Source organism: Poecilia reticulata, chromosome 2, assembly GCF_904066995.2.
Source record: "Poecilia reticulata chromosome 2, P_reticulata-male-v2, whole genome shotgun sequence".
Taxonomy (NCBI): domain Eukaryota; kingdom Metazoa; phylum Chordata; class Actinopteri; order Cyprinodontiformes; family Poeciliidae; genus Poecilia; species Poecilia reticulata.
In genome coordinates, this window is record NC_088831.1 from 23,000,847 (window position 1) to 23,019,674 (window position 18,828).

Below are 18,828 nucleotides of genomic sequence, written 5' to 3' on the forward strand. Positions count from 1 at the left end.
TACTACCCGAGTCGAAGTCTGTTCTGTTGACCTCTGTTTTTGGTCCAATTCATCATTTTTTGAAATATTGATTTTTTAACATTTAAAAAAAATAAAAAAATAAATTAAGGATCTTTTTGAAACCACTCAGTCTCTCTGGCTGGTAGGTGTTAACACTTCACACTAGCTAATTTTAACTCTAAAAATATTTATCTCTCTCAAAACTTGCAACTTCCTCATGTCAAACTTAGTTTCGCAATTCTCATATTCTGGTTTTGCTGCAGATCCTACAGTCTATAGAAAGCTCAGCATCTGTCAAAGCAATGGAGGAAATCTATATGAACGTTGACCCTGTGAAAACGGTCTGCCAAATTCCCGTTACAAAAAATGAAGGTAAGAACGACACGAGAAAGAGAAGCATGCATATATTTTGTTGTGGTAGAAATGAAGGTTATTGAAATGTGTTTCCTTTGTGAAGGTTCTGGCAGATCCAAGAAGAGGCTCTATGTGGGTGTTATCATCTCTCTGGGGCTTCTGAATGTTTTCCTGCTGATTGGACTCATCAGCCTTGGTGTTTTCTGTGAGTTTTGTTGTCATTTGTTTAACTCTCATCAGCTTGTTCTGCATTATTTTTAAAGGCAGAAAATAAAAATTATTCTGTCATCAAAATCTAGAATGATTTAATCACTCTCAGCATTAAAACCAACTTTTAAGCTAAAGTTAAATGAATATATCTTATTAAGCTTTTCTCCAATAATATACAATAATTACTTTTAGCTCATGATGTAGGCAGCTTGGCAGCAGATTTCACCGACACCAAAGACAATCTGACGGATCGTCTCCAGGACAGCAATGACCGGCTTTCTGTCATGACTGAAGAAAGAGACCGTCTGAACGCAAACCTCACAGAAATGTCTAAAGAGATGATCAGGCTCCAGAGTTTGTTGAAGAAAAGTAAGTCTTCAGGAGTTTGTGAGATAAACTTATTTTATAAGACGGAAGATCCTTTTGATACCAGCTCTGGTTTAAGTTCCTTCCTGCAGGGTTTCACTTATTGCCTCCTCCTCCATCTGCTGGTATTTTATATATTTTTAACTGTTACTGAAGACCCTGGATCCTCAAAATAATCTGTTTATTTTTCAAATCTTAATGACTCGACAAATGGGTGATTAAACAATGTTGACTTCCTATTACCGTCATAATTAGTAAGCAGTGTTTAAAAAAAGCTAAATATTATTTTATCTTTTAGAGAAAACCTGTCCTGAAGGATGGAGGATGTTCAGCTGTTCTTGTTATCTCCTCTCTACATCGTCTGGCTCCTGGGATGAAGGCAGAACTGACTGCAGGACCAGAGGAGGAGATCTGGTGGTGATAGATGACGATGATGAACAGGTGATGTGATCTTTCTTTCAGAGTTGATTCATTTATGTTTCCAAATGAGATTCATATTCATACTATAATATGAATATTGTGAAAGATGCTCTCATATTGCTTCTAACCTTGTAATACAGACCACAGACATCATCGATGTATAATACTGTTACACATACAACATGCCTGTGTATTGCTGTTTTGAATATGTTCAGTTTAAATTTTTCTCAGAAATACTTCACACAATGAAAATGCATCCAAACAAATTCTAATACTTTAACATGAACATTTTAATTTTAAACAGCGCTGTCGTTAAACGGCACTACAGATTTCATCAAACAAATTAATATCACATAAAGATAAACTCATGTGGTCCAGATGCAATCAAAGTCTTGAAACGCTGCAGTTGAAAAACAACTTCATCTTTGTGTCTCTTGGCATAATATTCTCATCTGGGACATCTTTAGACGTCGTCAATCATCCTTTGTGCCTCTCGTTTAAACCGCACCACCTCTACCGGCATTGCAGAAACTCAACAAACAGCCTTTCCACCCAAAAAGGGAACACACAATTTTTCAGAAAGTTTCTCAGGATCTCAAAAAAGTCAGGATTGCTTTTTTTTATTATTTGTCTCAATGTCGCCTTAGGACGTGCCGTAGAGAACAGCTGAAAATAGCAAAAACAACTGCAAACTCGCTCCACAAAACGTTAGTGCTCCAGACCACTAGGGGGAGTCATACGAAGAATATTTTATTTCATTCCATTTCTTTAGCCCACACACTGAGACTGTGAAAAAAGATGAAGGTTTAGCTATTTTTGTATTTATTTTTTTTCCGTACAACGAAGAAGTGTAGAACTGGCCTTAAAGAGATAAGCAGTTAAAGCTAAAGAGGGATTAGTTGTATTATTTAGAAAAAAAGGTTTTATTTAGTAGGTGAATAAATTCTGAAACCTTTAATAGAACAAAACATTTTTTACTTTGGCTTTTGTTGTGATATGTTACATTACATATTTTTCTATTGACAGAAATTTCTTTCTACGTTCACCACTAAAGAAACATGGATTGGTTTGAATGATAAAGAAACTGAGAGATCCTGGATGTGGGTCGATGGCACTCCGCTGTCCAACCTGTGAGTTTTCCGCTTTTTTTCTTGTTCATTGCTGATGGCAAGAGCTCCGGTTCTACTGCTCCAAAAAACAGTTTAAGATTCACAAAGATCATCTGCTGCCTTTAGCTGTTTTAGGGGTTTGGCTCTTCAGAGCCAAAGAGAAACAAATTAAGTATACAAGTGTCTGTGTGAATGTTTTTTTAAATTATTATTTTACATTTTCAATCTCCTTTGCTGTTATCATTTCACTTTACTGTTACCGTCTTGATAGAAATTGTTTCTCCACAGCTGCAACGTTGAGCTTTACAACAGCAACCCTTCCTCACATCCGTTACTGTTAACCTCCTGTAGGTAATGTTACCTGGATAGAGGAGTGGCTGGTTTGTCTTAGCCAGTAGATCTAGAGACATTAAAATATTGCTTTGTATGTGTCTATGCTTGTAAAAAGAGATACATTTATAAAGTATTGTTTTGTTACTCAATGGTTTTCATTTAACGTTGCCTACAGTAGAGACCAGGTTTGAAGTGTTCATGTACAGTAACTTTTAAACTAGAGGGGATTAAGGTAACAAAAAAAATGAAGTGGAATTTCCCTTCAGCAACTTCTTAAATTTGATGCTAAAATCGGAAGCAAACAGCAGCTTTGATGTCTGTTTTTGTTGTTACTGTGGATCATGGCTGTGCAGAGATGATTGGAGGGGCAGATAATCAAAGTTAGAAATTCATTAAGAATTTTTTTTTTTTATCAGATTCTTGATGAAAATTTGCCTGAAAAATACATACTACTACAATGGACAAAAAAAATAGGACTTGACCAAATGGCACCATGGCCCCCTGACGAGCTTAAAATGTCAAAGTTCTTATTTTATAATGCTGAAGATAAGCTGTGAAATTGTTTTCTTGTTTGCAGACTTACCAAATACTGGGTGGCCCAACAGCCTGATAATGGTGGTGGAGACCCAAAGTGGGGAGAAGAGGACTGTGTGCATATCAGGACTTATGACACTTTGTTATGGAATGACCTGAAATGTTCTGCTTCTCAGCAGTGGCTCTGTGAAAAGGATCCAATCTAATGCTGGGAGTGTGTTAGTACAGAGCCCCCTAGCGGACATGGGGAAAAATGTTTCTTTTGGGTTCGCAATATGCTTACTGCAGTATTTGCTGGTCTACTTTGTATACAGTCACAAATGTCGATTTAAAATTTCAAATATATAAACATTTGAAGAGCCTCGGTGAAAACGTGTACATTATCAACCCTTTGGTGCAAAAAACTGATTGAAAATCGATTCATTCACTGCGTGTTTATGTCCATCTGTGTCAGGTTTAGATGGAAATGCACATGAAAACTTAAAACCATTTAGACCAACACACACTGGTGCATTTCTATCGTAAAGTAAAAGATGCAAAACTTCAGATATTTCACAATAAAATATTAGCACACTCAGAAAAACCTTGCAGCAGAAAGTACGATGGCCACCGTAAGAAAAGCAGTGTTCATTTATGCTGCATGCACTGATCAGTACATTATTGCGAGGGAACGCAAAAAAAAAAAAAAAAAGTATGTTAGCTTTATAATTGAGACCAAGTTTACTTTGTTTTCACCGAGGCTCTTCAAATGTTTATGCTTGACTGCATTGTTGTCTGTGACTGCCCTCTAGTGGTCTCTGTGAACGTCAACATGAAGGCCTGATTGTAGTGACACCAATGCTGAAAATTCAAAGGGTGGCGCTAAAAACAGCAAATAATAATAATAATAAAAAAAAGCTGATGAACAGAAGAAAAAAAAAACCACCACAAGACTTGTTTTAAGTATAACAGTGAGAGGAGATTCTGTAAAAAACAAAAACAAAAACAAAAAAAACTGCATTACGTTTTTTCCATGACGTTGAAAAGTGTTGTACAGATGACATTAACTTGAAAAGTTGGACCTGTATTTTTGTGTCTTTTTAATAAAATTAAATAGTAAACTTTCAAATTCTTGAAGTGTCTGTTTTTTTCTGTAGTCTGGTGATCATTTGGACTACAGAAATATATAAACATTAACTCAAGTTACAAATCTAACCAACGTAAATTAACTTAAAGGAACATTTTACTTTGACTTGAAACAATTGAGTTCAATGGCAGTTTTGTATCATACATCTGACCAACTCGATTCATTAAGTTTATCCAACTCATTTTACTAATGTGACCAGCACGTGGAGATCTTTTTAAAAGTTACAAGATGCACCCGAACGCAGACTGAGAAGTACACAATTAAAACATTTCTTAAAAACGAGGCTTCAGGCCTACTACTCAGTCCCTGGAACAGAAGGTAAGGTCGGACAAGCTCAATTATTCCAAAAGAAATGAACAAAACATGCAATGCAAAAGAAATTAGTAACTTCAATAACACAAATAAACTGTAAAAGCCCCGCCCACACAGCAACAGGTTTAGTTGAGAGTGGCCCAAACAAACAATGGGAAGACAAGACAGCAGAGCGTCCAAAGCGCTGCAGCTCCAAAACACAATCAGGTGCCTGAAACAGAAAACCCATCAACAGTGGATCCAGATAAAAGAAATCAAAAGCTAAATAGCAGGTAACTTACCCAGGGGTGGAAACACAGCCTAACCTGGGAGGGAGCAGGTCAGCAAGAGAGGACCAGATGGAAGCCGCAACAACCTCCAGCTGTAGCCGGAGGTCTTGTGAGAAATTCTGTTCCCCTGAGAAAATCTGTTCCCCCTGTGTCGGGAGCGCGCATTGCAGCCAGAGAAGTGGATCCGGCGGATCTGACCATATTCACGGCGCTTCTGATCGATTTCTCGGTAAAACCACTCATATAATCATGTCACTTTTGTAACTTTCAGTTTAATCGGCAGCTATCAAAATAAAAATACATACATACATAAACGAGGTCTTGTGTGGAGGTCTTTTTACGCTGTTTTGTGTTATTTTAAACGCGAAGTGAATCGATCTTTTTTCAGCTTTTGTCTCGTAAGCCTGACAAATAAAAGTCAGTCAACAAACACAGGTTTCCAACACGTTGTGTGCATTTATAATTTTTCATTTCTCATAAAGGAGGAGGAGGGAAGCTGGCCGATAGCAGGGCAAAAAAATAAAGACTTCCTGAAAAGATCAGAGTGTAAACTTTTTGGTAAATCCCGTTCTAATGTAAAATATGACATTACTGGATTAAGGAAATGTCCAGTATGGTATCACACATAATATTTTTTGAGAATTTGGAAACAGGTGCTTTTTATTTCACAAAGATATTGGAGGAGAAGAGGAGAGGATGGATATTTCAGCTGCCTGAAATAATGTGTTCGCCCTCTATAAAATGGAAACAAATTAATTTACCTGCAAGTCTTTTGCTGTATTCATTCCTCTTATGATCAGTAAGAAATTCTGCAAGTTTGAAAATATTTGCTCTTTTTTTTGACAAAGTCAGGATGGGGGAACAAAATATCTTAAGCGCCTGATAAAATCTGTTCCCCCTCTCTAAAATGGAAACAAATTAATTTAACTGAAAAGTCTTTTACTGTGTTCATTCCTCTTATCATCAACAATAATTCCTGTGATTTTCATTACATTTGCTCTTTATTTTAAAGTGTTAAAGCGGGGGAGCCGTTTATTTTAAATGTCTGTAATGATCCGTTCTCCCCGTAACATTGGAATAAATAAATGAATTCTATTAATTCTTTATTTTTCCATATAAAGTTTGAAGTCCAAAATGGTTTAAATAAATATGACTGTTTGACAATGTTTATTAAATGTATTTTATGTTTAAATATTTCTCAACAAATTTAGTAATTTTATTTCTGGTATTGCATCTAACAAACAATATAAAAACATACAATGTTTTCTGGAAAGTCAGAAATCATGTGACACTAAAAGAGCAAATGTTTTCAAACTTGCAGGATTTCTTATTGATGATAAGGAGAATGAACACAGTAAAAGACTTTTCAGTTAAATCATTTAACAGCTTGAAAAGATTTATGTGGCAATGTATTTCAAGGAAGCACACATTGCCACATTGAACAGTTTGGGGGTTCTTCAGGGTCGTGTGCTCAGTCCTTTGCTCTTTAACCTACTTCATCTACTCCACATGATGCACTGCCGAACTCAGCAATGAACAACTCATGAACTTCATCAACAATTCAACGGGAGTGACACTCAGGAGAATGATGGAACATCTTGCAGGGGAAAATGACAGGCAAACACTGTAATCAACAGAGAGGGTTATGGGAGAGACAATTTAGTCTCACTTCCCTTTTCTGATTAAAATTTCATGTTGAGGTATCAAAAATAAGTCCTCTGTGACCCTTCACATCCTACAGCTGTCATTTAGTGACTGAGTGGCCTGCATAAAACTAATGCTGAGTCGCTTCAATAACTGCTAAACATGCATTTTCTCTGCTTTTCATCTGGTCTAAACACTTTCATTTCAATATACATTTTAATATGTTGAAATACTAAAATGTAAAGAGAAATGACCTGATATTTGTAGATTTCACCACATTTAAAAAAATATTAAATGTAACTCCCAGTTGAAACTGGGTATTTTAGCAGTTTAGTTAGAACATTCTTATTCTGCAGCAGATTTGCTGTTTTTCACTTAAACATGGCTTATGTATATGCAAATGAGTTATGCTGTGTATCACAGGAACATTAAATGCATCTACAGTCTCTCGCATTTTTTTTTATTTCTAACATGATAGAAGTATAAAATCACACACATGAACAAGGAATACACTGTTTTTGTACCACAATAACATGCTTGAAAATATATTTATATATATATTTATAATATATATTTATAATATATAATATAATATAATATAATTAATAATATAATATAATAATAATATATAATTTATAATATATATTTATTATATATATATTTATATATATTTATATATTTATATATTTGAAAATATAAATAGGTAATGCATTTTTTATTTATTTCATTCACAAAAACTGTTTTTGTCTGAACAATGTTCAGACACACATTCAGCAGGTTGTGGGGACCACTGTTCTTTGCGGGGACATTTTCTTGGTCCCCAGGAGGAGAAATGCTGTTTTTGCGTCCGGGGTTAGGTATGTGATGGCTAGGGTGAGGGTTAGGCTGCAGAAAATGAATGGAAGTCATGAAAACAGGTGTGTGTGGGGGAACTTATGAGTGACTGAATGTAGTTTAAAGCGCTTTGGGGTGTGGACTTGATAAAGTGCTGTATAAGTAAGTACAAGTCACTTACTATATTTATCTTTCTCAGAACTTGTAACTTCCCGCTCATGTCAAACTCAGTTTCACAATACGCATATATTTCTGGTTTTGCTGCAGATTCAAGAAAAAGCTCAGCATCTGTCAAAGCAATGGAGGAAATCTATATGAACGTTGACCCTGTGAAAACGGTCTGCCAAATTCCCGTTACAAAAAATGAAGGTAAGAACGACACGAGAAAGAGAAGCATGCATATATTTTGTTGTGGTAGAAATGAATGTTATTGAAATGTGTTTCCTTTGTGAAGGTTCTGGCAGATCCAAGAAGAGGCTCTATGTGGGTGTTATCATCTCTCTGGGGCTTCTGAATGTTTTCCTGCTGATTGGACTCATCAGCCTTGGTGTTTTCTGTGAGTTTTGTTGTCATTTGTTTTACTCTCATCAGCTTGTTCTGCTTTATTTTTAAAGGCAGAAAATACAAATTATTCTGTCATCAAAATCTAGAATGATTTAATCACTCTCAGCATTAAAACCAACTTTTAAGCTAAAGTTAAATGAATATATCTTATTAAGCTTTTTTCCAATAATATACAATAATTACTTTTAGCTCATGATGTAGGCAGCTTGGCAGCAGATTTCACCGACACCAAAGACAATCTGACGGATCGTCTCCAGGACAGCAATGACCGGCTTTCTGTCATGACTGAAGAAAGAGACCGTCTGAACGCAAACCTCACAGAAATGTCTAAAGAGATGATCAGGCTCCAGAGTTTGTTGAAGAAAAGTAAGTCTTCAGGAGTTTGTGAGATAAACTTATTTTATAAAAGACGGAAGATCCTTTTGATACCAGCTCTGGTTTAAGTTCTTTCCTGCAGGGTTTCACTTATTGCCTCCTCCTCCATCTGCTGGTATTTTATATATTTTTAACTGTTACTGAAGACCCTGGATCCTCAAAATAATCTGTTTATTTTTCAAATCTTAATGACTCGACAAATGGGTGATTAAGCAATGTTGACTTCCTATTACCGTCATAATTAGTAAGCAGTGTTTAAAAAAAGCTACATATTATTTTATCTTTTAGAGAAAACCTGTCCTGAAGGATGGAGGATGTTCAGCTGTTCTTGTTATCTCCTCTCTACATCGTCTGGCTCCTGGGATGAAGGCAGAACTGACTGCAGGACCAGAGGAGGAGATCTGGTGGTGATAGATGACGATGATGAACAGGTGATGTGATTTTTCAGGGAGAGATTCATTTATGTTTGCAAATGAGATTCATACTTTCCTTTAATAGTTTAATATGAATATATAAATATTGTGGAACAAGATGTTTCCATATTGCCCCTAACCTTTTAGTACAATCCAGACACATCACCATCATGTTATACTATTACATATACCACAATACAGCTGTTTATTTCATCTATATTGCAGTTTTGAAAAGGTTCAGTTTTAAATGTTTCTCATAAATATATAATACAGTGAAAATGCACACATAAAATTTTAATAGTTTAATGTGAGCATTTTAATTTTGAACAATGCTGTCGTGAGAAAAATGTCTGTCCTCTAGAGACTTCTTCTTTTTTGCTTATAAGTCAAACATATTGATATCACAATAAGATAAACTGAGTAGATATTAACCTTAGCATTTCTGACTTTATTTATGAAAGGAAAATGCTGTGCAAACCAACCTTGAAGTCTGTGACAAAACAATTGTTCTCCAAACCTAAAAACCTGGTTGTGTATCTGTGTTCAATAACAGGTAATGAGTTTGAGTTTTTCCATCAGTGTGGAGGAATTTAAACCCAATCTGGTTTGGTGAATTGTTTAAATTCAGCCACATTGTGTCATATTTGGGTTTGATTTCTTTATCCACCCACGCTGAAACCCATTGTGTGTTTAGCTGTGTATTTTTATTTTTTTATTTTTTCTATAAAGTAAAGAAGTGTGGAACTGACTTGAAAGAAAAATGAATCTTTTAGATTAAAGATAAATGTTTTTATGATGACATTGAGAAAAATTTGAGTGTTTTATTTTTTAGATGAATAAATTCTGAAACTTTTAGTAGAAAAAAATTGACATAACATAAAACAGATAATAGCTGTACTGAAACATTACTATTTTTTCTATAATGTTGACAGAAATTTATTTCTACATTCACCAATAAACAAACATGGATTGGTTTGAATGATAAAGAAACTGAGGGATCCTGGAAGTGGGTTGATGGCACTCCGCTGTCCCAGCCGTGAGTTTTCCACTTCTTTTCTTATTCATTGCTGATAGCAAACATAAAACTGCACTTAAAAAATATATAGGTGTTAGAGTTTCTCACATTAGGAAAATGAGTAAAACATTTGTTCTTGTAATAAGCTCATCTTATCCAATCCTAAATATCTTCATATTTATTTAGAAATTGAAAACAAACTAAGGAACACATGCAGGACCTCGTTACTAAAACGAATATATGAAAAAACAGCATTTTTATAACAACTGAAAGCTACATTGTGTGTGGAGTTGGTGCTTTAAATGTCATTGTTTGGATGACACATGATACCTCGCCAAGAGGCTCTACATGGCCCCCCGCAGAACTTAAAATGTCAAATTTCTTATCATTTTATAACATTGTTATAGATAAGCTGTGAAATGATTTTCTTGTTTGCAGACTTGCCAAATACTGGGTGGCCCAACAGCCTGATAATGGTGGTGGAGACCCACAGTGGGGGGAGGAGGACTGCGCACATACCAGGATTAGTGTGTCATGGAATGATCTTAAATGTTCTGCTTCTCTTCATTGGCTCTGTGAAAAGGATCCAGTCTAATGCTGGGAGTGTGTTAGGAATTGCTTTACACTTGAGACTTAAGTTTAATTTGCTCTGCTGTATGCGTTACTGCATTGTTGTCTGTGACTGCCTTCTAGTGGTCCCTGTGAATATAAACATGAAGGCCTGATTGAAATGACTGCAACAACAGTGTGCACCAATGCTGCAAATCCAAAGGGTGGCGCTAAACACACCAAATGAAAACAAACAAACAAACAGTCAGCTCATTAATAGAAGAAAAAAATAACACACTTGTTTTAAGTATATTCTGTTTTTGACCTCTTTAGATTATTTCTCAGGAACCACAAGGACAAAAAAACGGCATTGTGTACTTATTGAGAAATCATCTTATTTAATCCTTTCTTCTTTTGTAATAAGACAGTAAACAAACTATATCATTCTCACCATAAGACACATCTCTGAGTGGAGGGCAGCAGTTCATCTTAGTGAATATGAACACATTCCTATCCTCACAGTCTGAGTGACTCACATTTACGTACGTACAGGCCTCAACATTTGATCGTGTGATCAGTTCTCATTAACTAATGTGTGTTCAGTAAACTTACAACCACCAGAACAGCAGGTACTAAAGGCCTCTTGTTACTTGACAGAACAAAAGCTCCTGTCTGCTACCTTTACCACAGCTTACTGTACTGGTTACTGTCCATTGTGACAATGGCATTGGAAAGTGTTGTATGGATTGCATCAATGTGAAAAGTTGGACCTGCATGTTGTCATTTTTGTAGCTTTTAAAGGCAATTAAATAGTAAACTTTCAAATCCTGGAGGTCTAATTTTTTGTGTGTACTTTCCCTTGCCCCTGTGCCTCTCTCTCTTTCCATCAGTCTTGTAATGAAGGTCTTCATTACTTTGGCTGTACAACACTTAAAAATGTGTGTTAAATGACAAAAGAAATGCATTTTGAATGATAAATGAAACCAATAGAAACAGATTGACGTATTTTATTGATTGTGTGTTTTTGTGCAGTGGCATCTCAGCTGGAACTGATGGTGACCTGTTGAAATACAACAAACAAAGGGATAATATAAGTATTGTGATTGTTTGAAATGTTGAAGGCTTTATGTGGGTGTGGCTTACCTCTGTCGCTTCCTCTGCAGGGTGTTCAGGCTAAAAGATTCCCTGGGGGCCTGAGCACCTTTTAAAGGTTCCAGAAGAGACCAAAGCAGATGGAAGAGGGGGAGCAGTAGAGCTACACATTTTATATATTTAATGTTTGATTTATTGATTGATAGAAATTGGTTTTTAGAGATGATTAAAATGAATAACATTTGGTAATGTATATTATTATGAAGATTGTGTTAGTTTGTCAAACTGTGTTTGTGTGTATGTATTTTGTTTTACCCTGTTTCTTGGTGGGTTTGTAAATTGGAACAGCCAGCTACTATAAAAGGCTGCATGTTGGCCACATTGAGTGTTGCTGCTGAGACCCTAGGCTGCTGTAAGCAGGGTTGTTTGTGTGTTAAATGTTGGTGAATAAACACCCAGCAGGATTTGCACTGTTTCTCTGCCTCAAGTCTCCTTCTTCCTCCAGCCGCTAAGGGCCATTCTAACACGTCTGTAGTCAATTAGCTAATCAGCCCAGATCCATTGTTTCAGCATTCAACCTCCTACTACTTTAGCACCTCTTTCTCAGTCACTCCTTGCTGATTCCTTCTGCTACTTCCCCGGTTTTCTCGCATTCTCCTTGTGTCTTCTGACTTGCTTTTGTTATGGATTATTTTTGTTTTATTCTAGCTTCCTGTGTTTTTGTAAATTTGTTTTTCTCATCATGTTTTTTACTAAATCCTCAAAATTGTCTGCTGCCCCTGCCTCTCTGCATTTGGGTCCGCTGTAAAATACACACAACATGACACACACAACTTCAGAGGGTGCGTGGTTCAGGAGAAGATCCAAAAAATCACAACGAGAAGGTACAGTTTATCTTCCTCAACTTTTTAATCTTTGCTAAAAATGGTGGTCAGCAAGCTCAACATAGTTTCACACAGTAACACTAAACATATCTATCTGTAAATTCTCATTCAAAACACCTCTAACACTTTAGCATCTCCTAATTTTAATGAAAGGAAATGATTTTAAAAAAATTATGGAGTGAAAATTGTTGGTATTTTTTCACATATCCACCACCTGGTAGCCGAACATAAGAAATTGTTCCAAGGTGCGCTGGCGTACGTTGAGCTGTACACGCAGTCCTCCTCAGCCCAGTCCAGGTCTCCGTCGCCGTTATCAGGTTGATTTTTGCTCCAGAACCTGACAGAGTTTAAAAGCACAGAATAATATTAGAATTAATTAGAAACATTTTAAGTTTACAAGCTTAAATCAAAAAGCCTTTGGACCGTAAAACAAAGGGGAGACAAAAGGTTTTAGGTTTGAGATGGTGTTGTGATTGTGGTTGTAAAAATAGCGAATTAGGCAGATGAACAAAGTATTAACACAGATTTAAAGCATTTAAAACAATTTTATAATATTACTTTTATGTTCTTAATAAATTTTCTTTAGACTTGTGTTACGAATGCATGTAAGTTAAATTTCAAACTAACCTCAGGTGCCTCTTTACGTTCAACATGGATCTCACTGCTGAATCATGACCCAAAAACACTTCGGACTCCTGAGTTTGTGAATATTAGACGTTCATAAAAGGAACATTATATAAATTAATGGTGTCTTTAGAACCTATTCAACACTCCAGGACAGAGAAAAGACAGTTTAACAGAGTACAACAGAGTACAACACTACTCTAACGATAACAATAACAATAGCAGTCTGGCATGTCGTGATCCAATCTTAGGCATTGATGCAGCTACTTCTCTGCATTCTGAAATAATCAGAACGCCTGAAGAAAACACAAATGATTCTAAAAGTTTTTAAAAGTCTGTAAACTGACATTTCTATCTCTAAATGATTGAAGAAACAGCAATGAAGGAACCAATTTATCAACAGGTCATATTAGAGTAAAACACAGTGACTCTAACCAAGAACCGCTCCGAACTGGTCCAGATAAAAACATCATCAGCAGGAGGAAGAAATACATTTGTGTCAAGTAAACATCTGTATTAAAACCAAATAAAGCTGCAGTGCGTTGTAAGTGATGTATTGTCAGAATATTAATGTAGCACTTTAGACTGAAATAACTCATGTTGAAAATGTCCTGCAGAGACCACTGTCTGGACAAAGTACCTGAATTTATTTTGAGAAAAAGAAAAGAGGAACCGCAGCCTCCTGGTTATTATTATCGATAAATCACTAGCAGATTATTTTACTGCTCTGTGAAGCTTCAGAGTTTTCAAGAACATACAACAGATTTAATTTTTCAGTATCAGACTGGGAGTCAATGTCAGTCAATCAATATTAAAAAACTACCGGTAATAGCTATTGTGGTAAAGCAGATAATAAATGTAACAACGGTACTAAAAATAAAAGTGAAAGGTTTTGAGACTGTGACTTATTTGAATGCAATACAATAATTAATTTAATCTAATGTTTTATGGATCCTTACGTGAAACTCAAAGCGGTTCCATCAACCCACAGCCAGGATCCTTCGGTTTCTCTCAAACCAATCCAGGCGTCCTTCTTGAATTCAGAAAGAAAATTCTGTAAATTGTCAACATAAAAAAGTGTCTTTAGTTTTGTTAAACAATGCAATGTGATTTTTTAAAATCAGTTTAATCTTAAATCATGATTACAAAGTGTCAGAATATTGTTGATGATTTATAACTTTGTTGTGGCAACTTTTCTAAAAACGTCAGCAATTTCAGCTGACGAACAATTCATGTAAAAACGTTGACAACCAGACTTAGTTTTTGGTTATGGAGTCTTGACAAAAGTTCAGTCTGGACGACTCTAGTTGCACCTGCCTCATCAATCAGCACCTCCCTCTCTGCAACCTGGACCTATCAGCGCCGGTCCAAGCCTTGTTCCAGCCAATCATCGTTTGGGTTCCAGTTCAAAAGGACCTTCACCCATGGCTCACCAGCTGCGATCAACCCACCTCCGCCTCATCTCCACCTTCTGCACCCGGCTCTTAGGCCTCATCCTCCTCCGACCGCCGCCACCAGCACAGGCCCCGGGGGGTCTACATTCCTATGCTGCATCAGGAATGTTCATCAAGCTTATCGAAGTCCAGTTCGACGTCCCCGGCTGGGGCCTGAACGCCAAAGGACTTTGTTTATTTTCATGTTCATTTTGTCAAACTCTTTTAATCGCTTTCTTTCTCCGTTTGAGTCTCTCCAGATTTAAATATATTTATAATTTCATACATTGTACCATAAGATGGCTTGCTGTCATTATTTGGATTTCCTCAGGATGTTGTTTTCTTTAAAAGAATAAAATCTGCTGTTGGATTTATAGGAGCTTTCATAATCCTGTTAGGTGTTTGTGTCTTTCTTTTCTTCCTCCACTGACCCCTTGATGGACTTCTGACCCCAGTCTCTCATTTGTTGGTATAAGTCCATCTTATCCATCCATCCATTTTCTATACACCCTTTTCCCTTAGTGGGGTCGGGAGGGGAGCTGGTGTCTATTTCCAGCTAAGGTTCTGGGCGAGAGGCAGGGTCACCCTGGACAGGTCGCCAGTCTGTTGCAGGGCTAGTCCATCTTATGTTCACATTAAATGTTTACTATTCTTTAAGGTTTATTACTTTAGCAACAATAGATCATACTGCTGACAACAAACCTAATGATAAATACATGCTGGAGTAAAGAATAACCTTGATATTCATGAATAAAATTCTTTCCTACAGTTTTGCAAACAAAAAAAAAAAAGAATGTTTTATCTAACAACCTGTAATTGCAAATGCGGATGTCAGAAAAATGTTTCTTATCTCCTAATTTCTTTGTTTTCATTTTGTCAGCCAGTGCAAAGTTTCTCATGGTTCACGCGAACAAACCAAACCAAACTATGAACCAACAGGAAACATTGTTGCTTGTCTGTTGGTTTATCTTTGCAATAATCTACCACAGACTTTTAAATTCTTAGAGTAAGTGCTGTAAGAAGAAACACATGAGCTTTGACCAATGTTCCGTTTTCTTTCCTGCTCTACAATGATGACTGCCCCCAGTTTCCTGTGTTCATGGGAAAAGAGCACATGACCAGTTACATGAATTAACATTTAGCGTTGTTACTAAAAGATAACAATGAACTGTTGAACTTTTTATATTTGAACCTCTGAAAAGATTTTCCAACATTTTTATGGTGAAAATAGCTGCATTTACTCATTGCTTCTTCAAATACATGAAAGAAATGCAAAGTGATTGTCTGCTGTTCCTCACCTCTGCTGTTGATGTCACACAGCAAATGTTTCAAGCGGTTCATGGCCATTGCTGTCTCTTTATTTCGCCAAAAAACATGTCTGACCATCAGTGATGGCACAGTTACTTTGTAAAAGTAACTTTAATCGGATTACTGACTACTCCTTGAAAAAGTAACTTAGTTAGATTACTGACTACTTGATTTGGAAAGTAACTAAGTTACATTACAATGTCATTGTCAGCAGCTGCTGACAATTAAGCTCCACCACCTGTAAAAGTTACTTTGAGCTTTGCCAATACTTAATTGCAAGTTATTTTAGAATGGTAACATCAACAATGTATTTCGACTTCTAAATCAGTGTGGTGTAATGCAGCTCTCTGTATTTTGTTTGTGCAGCCAGAGGCCACTGCCGTATTTCTATTTCTATTTCTTATATATAATGTATATATTGTATTTTATTTTTGTGTATTTTCCCTGTTATTTTGGAGATCTGTCACATTTCATGAATAGTTACCTAATGTTTGGTACACATATGTTCTGATTTTTGAACAATAGTAAGGAGCAAGACAGCTTTGTTCAGTCTGTCCCAACTGATAATAAAATATACTGCACATTAAGAACCCCAGTTATTGTGTCCTGTGAGGCTAAGTATTTCCCAGGCTACACTTTTAAAAATGAAGACAAGCAAAGATGACTTGCAAAAATGTTGCCCATTTCAGCTTCATCTTTTTATTTTTTGTGTTTGTTTTTTAATAGTTTTGCTTGCAAGCGATTAGCATTTATTGTGTTTCATACTTAACTCAGGAGCACATCAGTGGGATTTTGTGGGGTCATCTGTATAGATTGTCTTACACAGACCTGGTCTGTTCTTGCACACTAGCGCTCAGTTTCATAATTTTTTTCAATAGTTACGTAATTCAGACGTCACTGTGGTTGGACTTCTTGTTTCTCCATATCTGAGTCAGCATTTTTTCTCAGTAGATGCGGTTGTGTTTTCCGAGGGTCGGGTTCAGCTTCTTTCTCTGAGTATTTCGGCTCTCAGTCGCTCAGAGGAGTTTTTCAATGGCTGACCTAAAGATCAATTAGAAATATGTAAACACTGTGATATTGACCAGTGGCGGCTGGCCATTAGAGGGCGCTTGGGCGCCGCCCCCTTTAAATTGTTTAGATAATAAATAATTTAATTCTTAACTGCAAAATACTTAGAAATGTATTTATTCATACTGTGTGTCCAATAGACATGTTAGAATGTATTAAAATAGTAAATACATAATTCTATTTAATTGCTAACATTGTGCACACTTCCTATATGTGCAGGGCGCCGTTCTAATGAGTGTGTATGTAGGCGCATCAACTTTTGGCAAGCAGGTGATCTGAGGCTGACTTTTAATTGGTTATTTAAGGTTTTCCACAGGGCGCAGCGCTCTGCGTCCCGGACACACCCATTATGTTGTGTCATTACTGATAGAGTGTCAGTACTGGCTAGTTTTTTAAAAAACATTGTGTGATTGGACAATCCCCGATTCGACTCATTAGCGCAGCTGCAGTTCATTAGGTCGATTCACGTTTACGTTTGCAAAGTGGAGTAGTTTCAAAATGAGAGAAAATTCTGTTTTGTCTTTACAAAAAAGGCTTTTACAAAGCGTTCACTTGAAGAAAAAAACAGGATAAAGGAGCTTGGACCGGATCGTCCCAATTTACAAATTCAGCAGCAGGCAAGTGATCGTGGACGATCCTACACGCGGGCTTTTTCCAGCTCTTCTTATGACAAGCGGAGTTGGCTAGCTGGATGTGATGTCGGACACTGAGTGTAGAAGACCATGAAAGGATTCCTGCAGAGGTGAGTTGTTGTGGAAAATCACTGTTACACTGGTTTATAAGTGTTATTTAATATATTAGGAAGATGTGCGTTGTAGTTAGAAATACCTTTAGTTGTGTCTATGCTGTGTAGGTATGTTGATGTAATGTTTGTCAGCAAGATATTTTATTATTTAAGTTGTACTGAAGTTTATGGGGAATAAAACATTTGGTTACTGAATTTTGTATAATCTTGTCCCACAAAAATGCTGTAACACATTTCATAACACAGCCTTAAAAAATGGCAGCAAATGTTATTAAAATCAGTAAGTTTATAAATAAAATGTGTTCCTTCTTTCTATGACTTAATAGAAAGGACAAAATAACATTTCATATTTAGAATGAAAAATGTGATTATAAAATCATAATCGTCATGTTTGTCCTTCTCTCTTAAGGTCTGTGATATACTGGGACACACCAGGGAGCGCTTTTCTTTCACAAACCACCTTGTTAGTGCCACACTCCTGCAGGGGGACAGATTTGAACAATACAACACAGGATTTCCTGAAGATGCACTGAGCAACACCTTAAAAGCCGATCCAGTGCTCAAGCGAGGTAAGCTGAAGACGGAGCTTACTCTCATCTACAGCAAGGAAGAGTTCAAAGCCTGTTGTGGTGCTGTGGGCCTACTCCAGCTGTTTATGGAAAACAATCTAGAAGAAGTATTTTCGGAAACTGTCACGCTCTTGAAGATCCTCATCACCACACCCATGACCACAGCAGAAGCTGAAAGGTGCTTTTCAACTCTGAAAAGAATCAAGACTTTTCTGAGAAACTCAGGACAGGCTGAATGCATTGGCCATGTTGTCAATGGAGAAAAGACTAGTCACAGAGATGACTGACTTTAACAAGAATGTAATTGAGAAATTTGCAGGGCAGAAGGAAAGGAGGGCAAAATTCATGTTCAAATAGTGCTATTTTTTAAGATTTGTTTTGTTTGTTTTTCATTTGTTTGTTTGTGTGCGCCCCCCTCAGTTTTTTTAGCACCAGCCGCCACTGGTATTGACATTAATGGTTGTTGTTCAAGAGAAAATGTGAAGGCTAATTTGGTCACAAATTTTGAAAGAGGTTTTGAAATGACCAGTGAACGATGTCCACCTTAACCTGTTACTTTATAGGCTTTGACCAATTTTAAAACAATTTGAAGATGACAAAAACAGAATAAATCTTCTAATTTATTTCTACCGAAACAGTCAAATGCAGTAGTTATCTCATTCTCAGTAAACTAATGTT

The 18,828-nt window shown here is 36.5% G+C and overlaps 2 protein-coding genes across 3 annotated transcripts; both read left to right on the forward strand.

The window, feature by feature from the left end:
- The first annotated feature begins 281 nt into the window (after positions 1-281).
- LOC103478775 (CD209 antigen-like protein 2) lies at positions 282-5,570 on the forward strand. 2 transcript variants are annotated; one of them, XM_008432817.2, is made up of 6 exons: positions 282-372; positions 458-559; positions 757-933; positions 1,229-1,371; positions 2,377-2,480; positions 3,370-5,570. In XM_008432817.2, exons 1-6 carry the CDS (start codon positions 303-305, stop codon positions 3,530-3,532), a joined length of 759 nt encoding a protein of 252 aa, XP_008431039.2. In that variant the 5' UTR covers positions 282-302; the 3' UTR covers positions 3,533-5,570. The 2 variants fall into 2 exon arrangements, with proteins under 2 accessions (XP_008431039.2, XP_008431048.2); XM_008432826.2 differs by having other exon boundaries at positions 769-933.
- Positions 5,571-7,530: 1,960 nt separating this feature from the next.
- Positions 7,531-11,994, forward strand: LOC108166023 (CD209 antigen-like protein 2). Its single transcript, XM_081600817.1, has 6 exons — positions 7,531-7,880; positions 7,966-8,067; positions 8,265-8,441; positions 8,739-8,881; positions 9,796-9,899; positions 10,317-11,994. Exons 1-6 carry the CDS (start codon positions 7,730-7,732, stop codon positions 10,471-10,473), a joined length of 834 nt encoding a protein of 277 aa, XP_081456943.1. The 5' UTR covers positions 7,531-7,729; the 3' UTR covers positions 10,474-11,994.
- The last annotated feature ends 6,834 nt before the right edge of the window (positions 11,995-18,828 follow it).